Source organism: Panulirus ornatus, chromosome 4 (genome assembly GCF_036320965.1).
Source record: "Panulirus ornatus isolate Po-2019 chromosome 4, ASM3632096v1, whole genome shotgun sequence".
Taxonomy (NCBI): domain Eukaryota; kingdom Metazoa; phylum Arthropoda; class Malacostraca; order Decapoda; family Palinuridae; genus Panulirus; species Panulirus ornatus.
Window position 1 is genome coordinate 8,488,939 of NC_092227.1, and position 13,790 is coordinate 8,502,728.

General features: G+C 38.1%; 1 protein-coding gene across 1 annotated transcript in view; it reads right to left on the reverse strand.

The window, feature by feature from the left end:
- Positions 1-13,790, reverse strand: part of LOC139765615 (26S rRNA (cytosine-C(5))-methyltransferase nsun-1) — a 55,094-nt gene that overhangs the window by 10,786 nt on the left and 30,518 nt on the right. Inside the window, exons 6-9 of the mRNA XM_071693282.1 lie at positions 13,229-13,384; positions 8,678-8,777; positions 6,816-6,955; positions 4,756-4,971 (exon numbers count right to left, since the gene is read on the reverse strand). Of these exons, the coding sequence (XP_071549383.1) occupies positions 4,756-4,971; positions 6,816-6,955; positions 8,678-8,777; positions 13,229-13,384 (612 nt within the window). The remainder of the gene's footprint in view (positions 1-4,755; positions 4,972-6,815; positions 6,956-8,677; positions 8,778-13,228; positions 13,385-13,790) is intronic.

Consider the following 13,790-nt stretch of genomic DNA (forward strand, 5'->3'; position numbering starts at 1 on the left):
TATATGTATACGTTGAGATGTATAGGTATGTATGTTTGCATGTGTGGACGTGTATGTATATACATGTGTATGTGGGTGGGTTGGGCTATTCTTTCGTCTGTTTCCTTGCGCTACCTCGCTAACGCGGGAGACAGCGACAAAGCAAAATAATAATAATAATAATAATAATAATAATAATAAAATAAGAATTACATGCATAAGAGACATTCTCACAGCAAAGATACTTGATACCACCTTCTCCAATTTTGAGAAATAAATGGCAGTGGCAAGGAAAGAAAAAAGCAAAACTCAAGAATGAAGCATGTCTTGAATTGTCTACACAACATCTTCCATGATCTGCCATTGATGAAGCCATTAGAACTGATGATCCACAGACCACAAAACCAGAAATGATGCCTAGTCATCTGGATTACTTAACCCCTGAATTAGGGCATGCCCATCAATCATGACACAAGTGTCCACTAAGGTATCATGGTCAGGCTGCTGAGACTTTGACCACTGTAATACGCAGGTTCATGGACATCAACACTTACAAATCATAAAAAGCAAAACAAAGGTGATGTAGAAAAATCAAGACATGTGCAAGAAAGCCATTTTACAGATGTGGGATCTGTATATCACCCTTACTCTCTCAAGGTGTTAGGCCAACACCTTGAGAGTGCTGGCCTAGATGATGTCTCTGTGGTATATTTGTATGCAGAGAAATCAACATAGTCTCTACTTGACAGCATAGCTTACTACAGAGGTGTGTGTGAGCATCAGGCATATGACATACTATTCAGAATAATATGGAACAAATTTAAGGAATAACTCGACATACAATCACCAGTGAATAATGTTCATTGTACATAAAGGGAGAAGGTTTCCAAGGTCAAGGAACACTTTCAGAGAAATGAACTTGAAAATATCTTGTAGCTTACTGCAGACCTGTGTGAAAACATTCTCAAAAACAACCACCGCAGAGAAAATGAAAGGGTTCAACCAAGAGCACACCTCAAATCCCAATTTGTGTACTGGAAAACATGCATGGACATGTTAGAAGTCCGGATGGATTTCATCCTTGCTAACAGGAAGGCAAATGGAATCATCATCTAAAGGCACATGGAGCCATAGTACCCAGGTTTTTGCTGTTTACAACCAATGTAATTACACAAGATGGGAACTAGCACATCCAGCAGACATAACGGAACTTAATTAAGTATCACAATGAAATTCAAAATGAATTTCTTCATGGAAACTTTGTTAGGAGAACCACAAGTTCAATGAAGTTCCACTTGACCAGGCAACTGAGTGGATGAGTAGGCTGTGCAAATCCTTCAACTGAATAATTAGTATCACGATAAATGATCTGGCCAGAGACATGTTCTGTGACACCTGGTTAGAACATACGCATGGTTGTCATGATAAAACAGTCATTTATGGACTAGAGCAGTGATTCTCAACCTTTTCTGCCCCATGCACCCTTTTCAACATATGCCAGATCATTCTGTCATTCCCCTCTTTCCAAGACTGTCTGACTCAAAAGGTGCATTCCAAATAATATGTAAGTTAAAAACACGAAAAAGTCAAAGAAACTAGATATGAAATACTTTCACAGTTCAAAAGTGAAATATTTAGCTTTATTTTTAATTTAATCTGTGACATCTAATAAAGTGTGATGTCCTGTATATTATGTACAATCTGTAGAACTGTAGTTTGTAGAGATCAATATTCCAACAATTTGAGTCTGTCAATTCGTGGTCCCAACTACCCCCAACCCTAAAATTCCCCCTGGTTGAGAACCCCTGGTCTAGAGGATGAAGATGCTGCCATATCTACCTACAAAAAAGCTCTCCAATCAAGATGATGTGGAGGTGATGATGGTGACCAGTAGCCTGTTTGCCAGCTTATAAGAATGATTATGTTCTGTTCCAAAATGTCGAATGAAGATTCAACAGGAAGTGCTGACTCATCAATGGGATAAGTGTCATGTGATGTGTGTCCTGATGAGGAATCTGATTCAGATGCTTCATTCATCTTTTTGACCCCTAAAAATGCTACGACAGTAGATATCAACATAGCTCTGCAAAGCAGCCTGGACGAAAGCTTGAAGGATTTGGTGGTGAAAGACTTCTTTCCAAACAATTTTTATTCTCAGTGCGCTGAAGTGCTAGACTTCAAAAACATTTGGAAGCCTGCACAAAACACCTGCAGCAAGCAAAGGTAGCACAACCAATGAGACCATCAAAGCAGACAGAAAACTTAATTAGCTTTAGTTGCATCTCATGAAAGTTGTCATTTTGACTGATTTGTGAATTAATCCAATGGTGAAATGAATTCCAATAAAAAATCCTAAATCATGCACTTTTCACAAAGGATCTCAAACAAAAAAAGTCAAAACATCTAAGTAGCCTGACCATGATACCTGAGTGGACACCTGTGTCATGATTGATGGGCATGTCCTAATTCAGGGATTAAGTAATCCAGATGACTAGGCTGAAAAATCTTTTGAAACACTGATCTCCAAATGCACCATGGAGGGGTCAACTGAATGTGTCATATGATCTATACTACTAGATTCTATAGATTTTTTTTTTTTTTTTTTTTTTTGCTTTGTCGCTGTCTCCCGCGTTTGCGAGGTAGCGCAAGGAAACAGACGAAAGAAATGGCCCAACCCACCCCCATACACATGTATATACATACATCCACACACGCAAATATACATACCTACACAGCTTTCCATGGTTTACCCCAGACGCTTCACATGCCTTTGATTCAATCCACTGACAGCACGTCAACCCCGGTATACCACATCGCTCCAATTCACTCTATTCCTTGCCCTCCTTTCACCCTCCTGCATGTTCAGGCCCCGATCACACAAAATCTTTTTCACTCCATCTTTCCACCTCCAATTTGGTCTCCCTCTTCTCCTCGTTCCCTCCACCTCCGACACATATATCCTCTTGGTCAATCTTTCCTCACTCATTCTCTCCATGTGACCAAACCATTTCAAAACACCCTCTTCTGCTCTCTCAACCACGCTCTTTTTATTTCCACACATCTCTCTTACCCTTACGTTACTTACTCGATCAAACCACCTCACACCACACATTGTCCTCAAACATCTCATTTCCAGCACATCCATCCTCCTGCACACAACTCTATCCATAGTCCACGCCTCGCAACCATACAACATTGTTGGAACCACTATTCCTTCAAACATACCCATTTTTGCTTTCCGAGATAATGTTCTCGACTTCCACACATTCTTCAAGGCCCCCAGAATTTTCGCCCCCTCCCCCACCCTATGATCCACTTCCGCTTCCATGGTTCCATCCGCTGACAGATCCACTCCCAGATATCTAAAACACTTCACTTCCTCCAGTTTTTCTCCATTCAAACTCACCTCCCATATTGACTTGACCCTCAACCCTACTGTACCTAATAACCTTGCTCTTATTCACATTTACTCTTAACTTTCTTCTTTCACACACTTTACCAAACTCAGTCACCAGCTTCTGTAGTTTCTCACATGAATCAGCCACCAGCGCTGTATCATCAGCGAACAACAACTGACTCACTTCCCAAGCTCTCTCATCCCCAACAGACTTCATACTTGCCCCTCTTTCCAAAACTCTTGCATTCACCTCCCTAACAACCCCATCCATAAACAAATTAAACAACCATGGAGACATCACACACCCCTGCCGCAAACCTACATTCACTGAGAACCAATCACTTTCCTCTCTTCCTACACGTACACATGCCTTACATCCTCGATAAAAACTTTTCACTGCTTCTAACAACTTGCCTCCCACACCATATATTCTTAATACCTTCCACAGAGCATCTCTATCAACTCTATCATATGCCTTCTCCAGATCCATAAATGCTACATACAAATCCATTTGCTTTTCTAAGTATTTCTATAGAAGTAATAAAAGGATGAAAAAGGGAACTGAGAAAACTAAAACAAATTGCTTTTCAACTGATAAAAGTAATACATCTCTGCCTAAAATTTTGAGTTCAATGTTTTTGAGAATAAGACACACCTTGCCGAGTACCTTGATAACTTTAATGACTATAAATTGAATCAATTCCACAACATGCATGAGTTTGTGGATGATGGAAAATCATTAACAGGCATGTCATAAACTCACACTAGGATATGAAACACCAGAAGTGGATGGCAATCACAAGGAGACACAAGAATAATTTTACACTACTACAACTGTGGTAACCAGGGGGGTACAAAATGGTGTTGAAGTATCGAAGAGAAGTCTTAAATAAGGTATTTCACTTAAATTTCAATGGATTCACAGTTTTTTGTCCGAAGTCAAGATTCATGATTTTGATGAATCATTTTCCTTAACTAATTCATGGTGGATGAAAGACAATGATATATAAACATTATGCACCAGAGGGGATTTTTTTTCATATCTGTTAGCTTCTCATGCCTTGCAAGGTAATTCCAGACACAGATGAAGATAGGCCTCATTTTGCTCACATAGAAAGATTTTATCAATAAAATTGCTATGACATTATTCTATAAAAACATATCATTTTTACTATTTCCATAACAGAATCTGCAACAAAAAGTAGTAAGAACTATGTATTTTCTCAATGTTTATAAATGAGTCAAATATAACCCTTGCAAAACTACAATACAAAAACTAGATCTCCCATATAAAAATTACTACCATTTATAGAAATGAAATGTGACACTGTAATTCAAGAAAAATCATTAAGTCTTTTAAAGTCTGATCTTGTACATACCATGATGGAGCAAGTGGAATACACAATGTAGCCATTGAGACCATTAAATTTGTGTACTGAATCAATGGCAGCCAAAATCAATTCCCTTTGGAGATGAGAACACCTTTGTATGTCTTTTGCAGTTTTAGTCATTTTAACTCGCTCATCTTTACTGATAACACCTGTGCCTGAACATGGTGCATCCAGAAGAACACGATCAAAGGCATTTGGTATCATCTGTGGAGAGAAAGTTAGTCATTGGTGGCCTTAAATGATCTCAAAATCCTTAGACAGAATGATGTTAAATTTTCAGTCATCACTGAGTTATCTATTACTTCCCTCAAGCTGGAAAATTACTGCCTTAATCTAATCATCAGGTAAAAGACTACTCTTCCATATTACCATAAATATTTTGCAAATCTGTTCAACAGATTCACCTCCACTCAACATCTCAAAACAATCCGTCAGTGCCCTAGTTTTTCCATTTTTTGGTAAACTACTGCTCTCCTCACCTTTTCTTTTTCATGTATTCCTCTCCCAGCACTCTCCTTATTTCTGATCCTTATGTACTAATACCCAAACTCATACAATAACTTTACCTATCAGCTCCTTGAAGTATTTATCTATCTACATCTATAAGGCCTTTCCCCTTTGGGAACTCTCAGAAGGGGGTGGCCATGGTAAAGGAGTTTCTATAACTAGTGAACTCCATTGCCACTTCTTAGCCTTTACTGCCTCACCCTTAACAGGCCACAGGCAGAGGACAACTCTTGCACAGTTTTCCCAGATGCTCCTATCAAATGTTCCTGACAACTACTTCTATCTAATGTTCTGACCCACTTCTACCTAACACTCACAACTAAATGTTCTTACCTACTACTTCTAACTATTGCTCCTACCATTTTGCCAAAAGGCAGAGATAGCACACAGTACTCACTGCAAGAAAATCTATAGTTACAAAGAAGGGGTTGTGTGAGGAGTTATGTGTTGTTAAGTGTTATGCAGAAAGAAGAAAAAAAAAACTGGGTCAGATAAATGCAACATGACTGCCACTTAATTGCTGGCTCACTAGACAGCCATCACTAACCTTCCTGATACCCAGGCAGGAAGCAACAGTAATATACATCTCTGGTTGGTGGCTGCCTACCAAATACTACCTACCTAAGTACTTTCCCCACTCTTACAAACTTCATCTTTTGTTACAAGCAACTTCTAACCATTTTTTGCCATAATTCTTATAACATCAACCCTAAGCAGCTCTTCAAATAACTTTTCACCTTTTGCAAATTTCACCCTTTGTACTAAGCAATATTCAAGATTTGTTTATTACAGTTGCTCTTAAAACACACATTAATTCCTTTTAAACATATTTCAATTTCTTCCAAATTAACTTGCTGAAAATTTTCCATGGAAATTTTCCCTCATCGTTCTTCCCATATCCTCCATGTCTTTCCTTTTATCAGTATTCAGCTACCATTTTATTTTTTTACACTGAAAGATATAAATATTTCTAAAACACACTACTTCCTAAGGATGGTGAAATGCAACTGATGCACAACAGGCACTGTGTGCTGGAGTTGTTAATGTTAACAAGTAATCAGTATTTCTATAAACAATTTCTATATCTACTAAATATATACACATGGTTACTAAAATAAATAGGAAACTCAAAATTCAATTCATAAGCAACTTCATAAAATAGGCTAGCTCTATGATAAAGCAGTGAAAAAACAAACCAAACAGATATGTTGATTCAACGAGTGAATTATTGAGGTCTACAGACTGATTCATTGAATGAGCTATTTGGGTCAAAAGATTCAAAGAATGAGTTATTAGGGTCAAAAGATTCAAATAATGAGTTACTTAAGTCTACAGATAAGCTAAATGATGTGATAGTTCTACTACGATTTTGTTGATCAATTGTACAACTTTTACTGTTAGGCTATTTGTTTTGAGGTTTTGTGCACCTGTTACAACCCATTCATGTGTAAACTAAGTTTTCACTGCATATATGAATCAAGTTCGAAAAACAAGTTAACCTCATTAAAATGCATCATACAATAAAACATACAATACAGTACCTTCGGTAAAGCACGGCCATCATGAGAACTTATTACTGAATTGGTGATCCCCATGCGATGAAGGTTGCCAATCAGTGCTTTGACACGAACACGGTTTAAGTCATTGCTGACAAGCATCCCTGTATTTCTCATTATCGCAGCTGAAACAACCAATGGAATTATGGCATATTCTGTGATATGCATTAATCTACATCCAAAAAGGATCTTGGTAAAAAATCATCAGACAAAATTAAGGAAGCAACATAACTAATAGCATTTTCTTAAATGAAAGAAAAAAAGTCTGTCAGAAGTGTTAATTTTCTCTAAATGCATAGTATCTCAATAGAAAGTCTACTTCAATGACCATCCTGAAGCAAACACCTAACCATCTATTATGACATTTCTAAAGCAATGTCAGCATAATTGCTATAGTTTTCTCAAAAAAATCTTGTTTCCTTGTACTTGTCCTTTTGCTTCATTTTAGATACAGGTACCTCTCAATTTACAAGTATTTGATTTCCGTGCTATGGTGCAGTGTTGTCAGCGTGGTAAAAGAAGTGAGTGTGTGCGCACAGATACTGTCTATAGTCACAGAGTGCTACAGTATTTGTGCTGCAGTATACAGCATACTGCATGTGTTTTGCCCTTCCATGATTCCACCAAAGTGTTTTTTAAGGTCTCCTGGTTCCAATGGTGCTAAAATGTGTAAGGCCGTCACCAGTGAAGTTAAGATGGATGTTCTTAAATGTTATGAGAGAGGTGAAAGAACAGCTGATACAGCATGCCCTTGCTCATAGGAAATCTACTTTATGGAGTATTCGTGATAAGGCAAAGATGAAGGAGAGAGCCAAGAGAGGAACATTAATCAATGCATCTAATACCTCGTATTCCTGAGTCTGACTATGGCAAGAATAGAACGAACGTTGAGCACATGAAATGAACACCAAATTCAAGAAAATGTTCCCATTAGCAGGTTTGTGATACAAGCAAAGGCCTAGAGTAAGTATGATGACTTGGCTGAAGAAAAGGGAGCAGCAAAGGCATTTAAAGAAAGTCCTGGTTGGTTTACAAATTTTAGGAAACCCTACAATAACCAAAACATGAAGACTGATGAGGCTGGTTCTGCTGTTGTTGTTGCTGCTTAAATTTTCCTGAGAACCCTCAAGACCATTACTGAGGAAGGTGGTTATTCTCTTATACAGATTTTTTTCATGTGGATAAAACCAGATCATATTGGAAGAGAATGCCTTCAAGTATGTACACTTCCCATGAACAGAGGACCGCACCTGCATTCAACGTTGATTATTTTCTGTCTTCATCAATAAAATTCATTGTACAGTATGTATATTACAGTATTTTATATTTCCTGGTAAGTAAATACTAGGTATACTGTAGTTTTTCACAGGCATAATTTTCAGTACTGTCTTAAAACAAAATCCACAAATCTCCATTACTTGCATTACTTGATCTACAAGACCATTTTCAATAATGTAACTCTCACATAAATCAAGAGGTCCCTCCACTTAATTTGAAACAGCAAATCTAAATCTTTTACTATATTCTTAATAATGCAAGCACAAAGTAGCTGATACCCAGATCAATACACTGCAAAATCTTACAAATGTTTGAGTCTTCAACTCATTCAACACAGTGTAAGTGACATACGAGAAAGGTGCTTGTTTTTAGTAATGGAAATTACAAAGTGATATAGACACACAACAGATATATCATTTACCAATGAGTAGAACTTACTAATAAATTCATTGAAAAATTTGAGTATATCTGATTTCAGTCATAATTCCAAAAAATCTTTGTTCAACATTCATCCAAATAAAACAATGTGGTCCAAATCTACAGACACTCACAAAAAATAACCAACATACCAATGTGAGTTGATTTTCCACCTGGAGCAGCACACATATCCAACACTTTCTCGCCTTCTTTTGGTGCTAATGCCATTACTGGTAAGAAACTGGATGCTCCCTGGAGATGGGTTAAGTAATGACTGATCAAGAGCCTTTAAAATAGTTAATGTACATATCAACATTATGCCTTATAGTTAATGTACATATCAACATTATGCCTTTATATTTTATAAAGGCAGTGGGTTTGGATGGTATTGCAGTGGAATTTATCAAAAAGGGGGTGACTGTGTTGTTGACTGGTTGGTGAGGATATTCAATGTATGTATGGCTCATGGTGAAGTGTCTGAGGATTGGCAGAATGCATGCATAGTGCCATTGTACAAAGGCAAAATGGATAAAGGCGAGTGTTCAAATTACAGAGGTATAAGATTGTTGAGTATTCCTGGGAAATAATATGGGAGGGTATTGATTGAGAGGGTGAAGGCATGTACAGAGCATCAGTTTGGGGAAGAGCAGTGTGGTTTCAAAGGTGATAGAGGATGTGTGGATCAGGTGTTTGCTTTGAAGAATGTATGCAAGAAATATTTAGAAAAACAGACTGATTTGTACATAGCATTCATGGATCTGGAGAAGGCATATGATATAGTTGACAGAGATGCTCTGTGGAAGGTATTAAGAATTAAGAGTATACGGTGTGGGAGGCAAGTTGCTAGAAGCAGTGAAAAGTTTTTATCGAGGATGTACGGCATGTGTACGAGTAGGAAGAGAGGAAAGTGACTGGTTTTCAGTGAATGTCGGTTTGCAGCAGGGGAGCATGATGTCTCCATGGTCGTTTAATTTGTTTATGGATGGGGTTGTTAGGGAGGTGAATGCAAGAGTTTTGGAAAGACGGGCAAGTATGCAGTCTGTTGTGGATGAGAGGGCTTGGAAAGTGAGTTTGTTGTTGTTCGCTGATGATACAGCGCTAGTGGCTGATTCGGGTGAGAAACTGCAGAAGCTGGTGACTGAGTTTGGTAAAGTGTGTGAAAGAAGAAAGCTGAGAGTAAATGCGAATAACAGCAAGGTTATTCGGTACAGTAGGGTTGAGGGATAAGTCAACTGGGAAGTGAGTTTGAATGGAGGGAAACTGGAGGAAGCGAAGTGTTTTAGATATCTGGGAGTGGATTTTGCAGCGGATGGAACATTGGAAGTGGAAGTGAGTCATAGGGTGGGGGAGGGGGCGAAGGTTCTGGGAGCACTGAAGAATGTGTGGGAGGCGAGAACATTATCTTGGAAAGCAAAAATGGGTATGTTTGAAGGAATAGTGGCTCCAACAATGTTATATGGTTACGAGGCGTGGGCTATTAATAAAGTTGTGCATAGGAGGGTGGATGTGTTGGAAATGAGATGTTTGAGGTGGTTTGAGGTGTGAGGTGGTTTGATCGAGTAAGTAATGAAAGGGTAAGAGAGATGTATGGTAACAAAGAGAGTGTGGTTGAGAGAGCAGAAGAGGGTGTTTTGAAATGGTTTGGTCACATGGAAAGAATGAGTTAGGAAAGATTGACCAAGAGGATATATGTGTCAGAGGTGGAGGGAACGAGAAGTGAAAGGCCAAATTGGAGGTGGAAGGCTGGAGTGAAAAAGATTTGAGTGATAGGGGCCTGAACATGCAGGAGGGTGAAAGGCGTGCAAGGAATAGAGTGAATTGGAACAATGTGGTATACCGGGGTTGACGTACTGTCAATGGATTGAACCAGGGCATGTGAAACGTCTGGGGTAAACCATGGAAAGTTTTGTGGGGCCTGGATGTGGAAAGAGAGCTGTGGTTTCCATGCATTATACAAGACAGCTAGAGGCTGAGTGTGAACGAATGTGGCCTTTGTTGTCTTTTCCTAGCACTACCTCACGTGTGTGTGGGGGAGGGGGGTGTCATTTCATGTGTGGCAAGGTGGCGGCAGGAATGAATAAAGGCAGCAAGTGTGAATTGCGTACATGTGTATATGTCTGTGTATGTATATATAAGTATATGTTGCAATGTATAGGTATGTATATGTGCGTGAATGGACTTGTATGTATATACATGTGTATGTGGTTGGGTTAGGCCATTCTTTCGTCTGTTTCCCTGCGCTACCTCGCTAACGTGGGAGACAGTGACAAAGTATAAAAAAATAAATAAATATATTTGGTAAAGAATTATCAATCACATATGAGTTAAGGATATATGATAATCTCAGTTCTATTAGCAAAATAGATTACATAAAAGAAATTATGATGAAAAAGTACAAAAAAATATATAGACACAAAGTCAGATCAGGAATGTTAGGCGATGAAAATATCAAAATGAAAGTAATGTACACAAACAATGATGGATTAGCAGTAAATGGTAAGTGTAAGGGATTGTATTTGGGTTAACACTCATGATGATGGTGTTATGGGAAATAAAGGTTACAAATGAGATATGATCTAATCTGTTCTACCAAAAGGGGTACACAAAAGTAAGGATGGAAAGAGAAGGCAAAGTAGGGAAGGTTTTATGAATGAACTGTAAGAGAGAAATGCATAGCTGTGTTGATATCTGATCCTCTAGAGAACTGCAACAATCCAGAACAAATATACAAGGATTTAGGGATAGGAGAGAAAGAATACTGCCCACGTATTCCCTGCATGTTGTAGAAGGCGATCAAAAGTGGTGGGAGCAGGAGGTTGGAAATCCTCCCCTCCTGTTTTACTTTGCCAAAAGAAGGAACAGAGAAGGGGGCGAAGTAAGGATTTTTCCCTCAGAGGCTCTGTCATCTCTTCCATACACTAACTACCTCACTAACACAGGAAATGGAGAATATGAAAAAAAAAGTATGAATCAATGAAAGAGCAATTAGGATGGTAGAGAAAGTAGTAAAACATACACTTCTCAAGAGATGGTGAAACTGTGATCAAGGGAGGATTCAATTATAATGAGACAGACAGGAGAAAATTAGATTTTCATGGTGACATGTTTGTTAAAGTGCATAGAGGAAAATTTACTATATCAACACGTCAGTGAGCACACTTGGGTGAAAGGGACTGATACACATCACTGCTGGACCAATTTTCATATACACTACTGATTAATGAGAGTATTATATTTGATACACTGACTGAAATAAAAAGCAAGTAATGCTGAAGTCTAACTAAGTGGTAAATGAGGACATATATAATGAGCAGAAGTGAGACAAAACCTATGTAGCAGATATAATTGTGGAAACTATAAATGCAAATATATGAATTTCTCTTCATTAAATTCAATTAATTCTCACCTGCCCATGTCTTGCAAGTTTTTCTCGATCTTCCACCTCTATTGGTCACCCGCAAATCATCTGACTACACTCACTCTTACTTCATTACCTATGTTTGATTGTGATTAAAAAGAGCATTGTGACTAGAATCATTCTCTTTGGTATCCCCAAATAGTACATCTTCCTCACATGTTTCCATTTCTAACTACTTTGAATTTCTACAGGTTAAAAATGATTCCCTGTGGTATCCCCAAACAGTACATCTTCCTCACGTTTCCATTTCTAACTACTTTGAATTTTCTGCTGGTTAAAAATTCTTTGGTTCATTTTTATGTCTTTACTTACCACTTTATTTAACAATACTCCATTGTTTACTTTATTAAATACTTTTGAAAAATCAAGAAAAGCAGTGTCCATTCTTTTCCTATTCTTCATACTCCTGTACATGTCTTTTTCCGGGATAATAGTTATGTTTGTGTACTTTTACCAGACTGAGAAGGATCAAGAAAGATGGAATGAAAAAGGCTTTCAGTTATATGGGCCTAATCATCCAAAAGGGTGAAAGGCATACATGGGAAGGAACGGAATGGAGCAATGTGGTATGTAAGGGCAGTAATATGCTGTCAACGGGATAAACCAGGACTTATGAAATGGTCAGGGAATACCACGGAAAAGTCTGTTAGGCTTGGCTGTGAACAGGGTGCTCTGGTTTCAGAGCATTATACATTACAGCTTGAGAATGTATGTGAGGAAAGGAAGCCATTCTTCATTAATCACTATCTTGCTAAATGGGAAATGGTAAACTAGTCAAAAAATCCTATGCACTGAAAACACGAAGCTGTGTACTTTATACAGCTGTCTCCCCACCCAAAAACTGAATGGCATGAGGTCCATAACCTTGAGGTGGACTCTGCCTGAGTTATGCCCCTTTATAAAAGGTTTAACCCAGAAGTTAAGTTGGCTACAGCTTGAAGTAAATTCTAGCTCTAGCTGTGGAACTTATCACAAATGTTTTTGAAATTATCACAAATGTTTTTGAAACTTTCCAAACTTTATTTGCACTAATTCTTATATAATTGCTACAAAGCAGGTGACACAGGTATTCAATGGACTACTCTTCTTGGCCAAGACTTAGAATGAAAGATTACAAACATACCTACTCGTTATAACCTAGAAAATTTAGGTAATTTCAGAGACAAAAATGCAATCTAGGTTCTGGGAGACTTAAAGCTGTTATGTACCATAATTCAACAAATGCACTCACATACATCCATGAAATATAAAAACACTAACAAACGAGTACAAAAGCAATTCTCACCTGAAGAATGTAGTGACCAGCAAGGTACTCTGGAGTTGCACCAACCGTCACATTGCCTGGTGTTCGCATTACTACCAGACCCACCTTGGACCATGGAATCACATCCACATCAATTCCCCTTGCAATCATGTTAGTAGCCAAGATTTTCCGACGCATCTGTTGGTATCCAGCACTGACTAAAGTGATGAATGACAAAACTTTTAAATCAAGAAACTAATTACCACAATCATATAAACCATAAGTAAACATTGGAAGTGTGAGTGTGAAAACTTGAAAACAAATCAAAATGCATATGCATGCACATAATGCCTACGTACAAACAAAAATAAACAAATAACAAAAAGGCCAGTGACAAAATCATACCTACAGAGGGGATACAACTTTGGTATATACAACCATCTCTTGCTTTATGCAGGATCCCTATATGTGATTTCACTAGCCTGCAAGGGACCAACCTCAACCTATCCCTCTTTTTATGCAGTCAAGAATGTGTGATGTCACCAGGGTTGTTCAATCTGTTTATTGTTAGGATGGTGAGGGAGTAAATGTGAGTCTTGGAGAA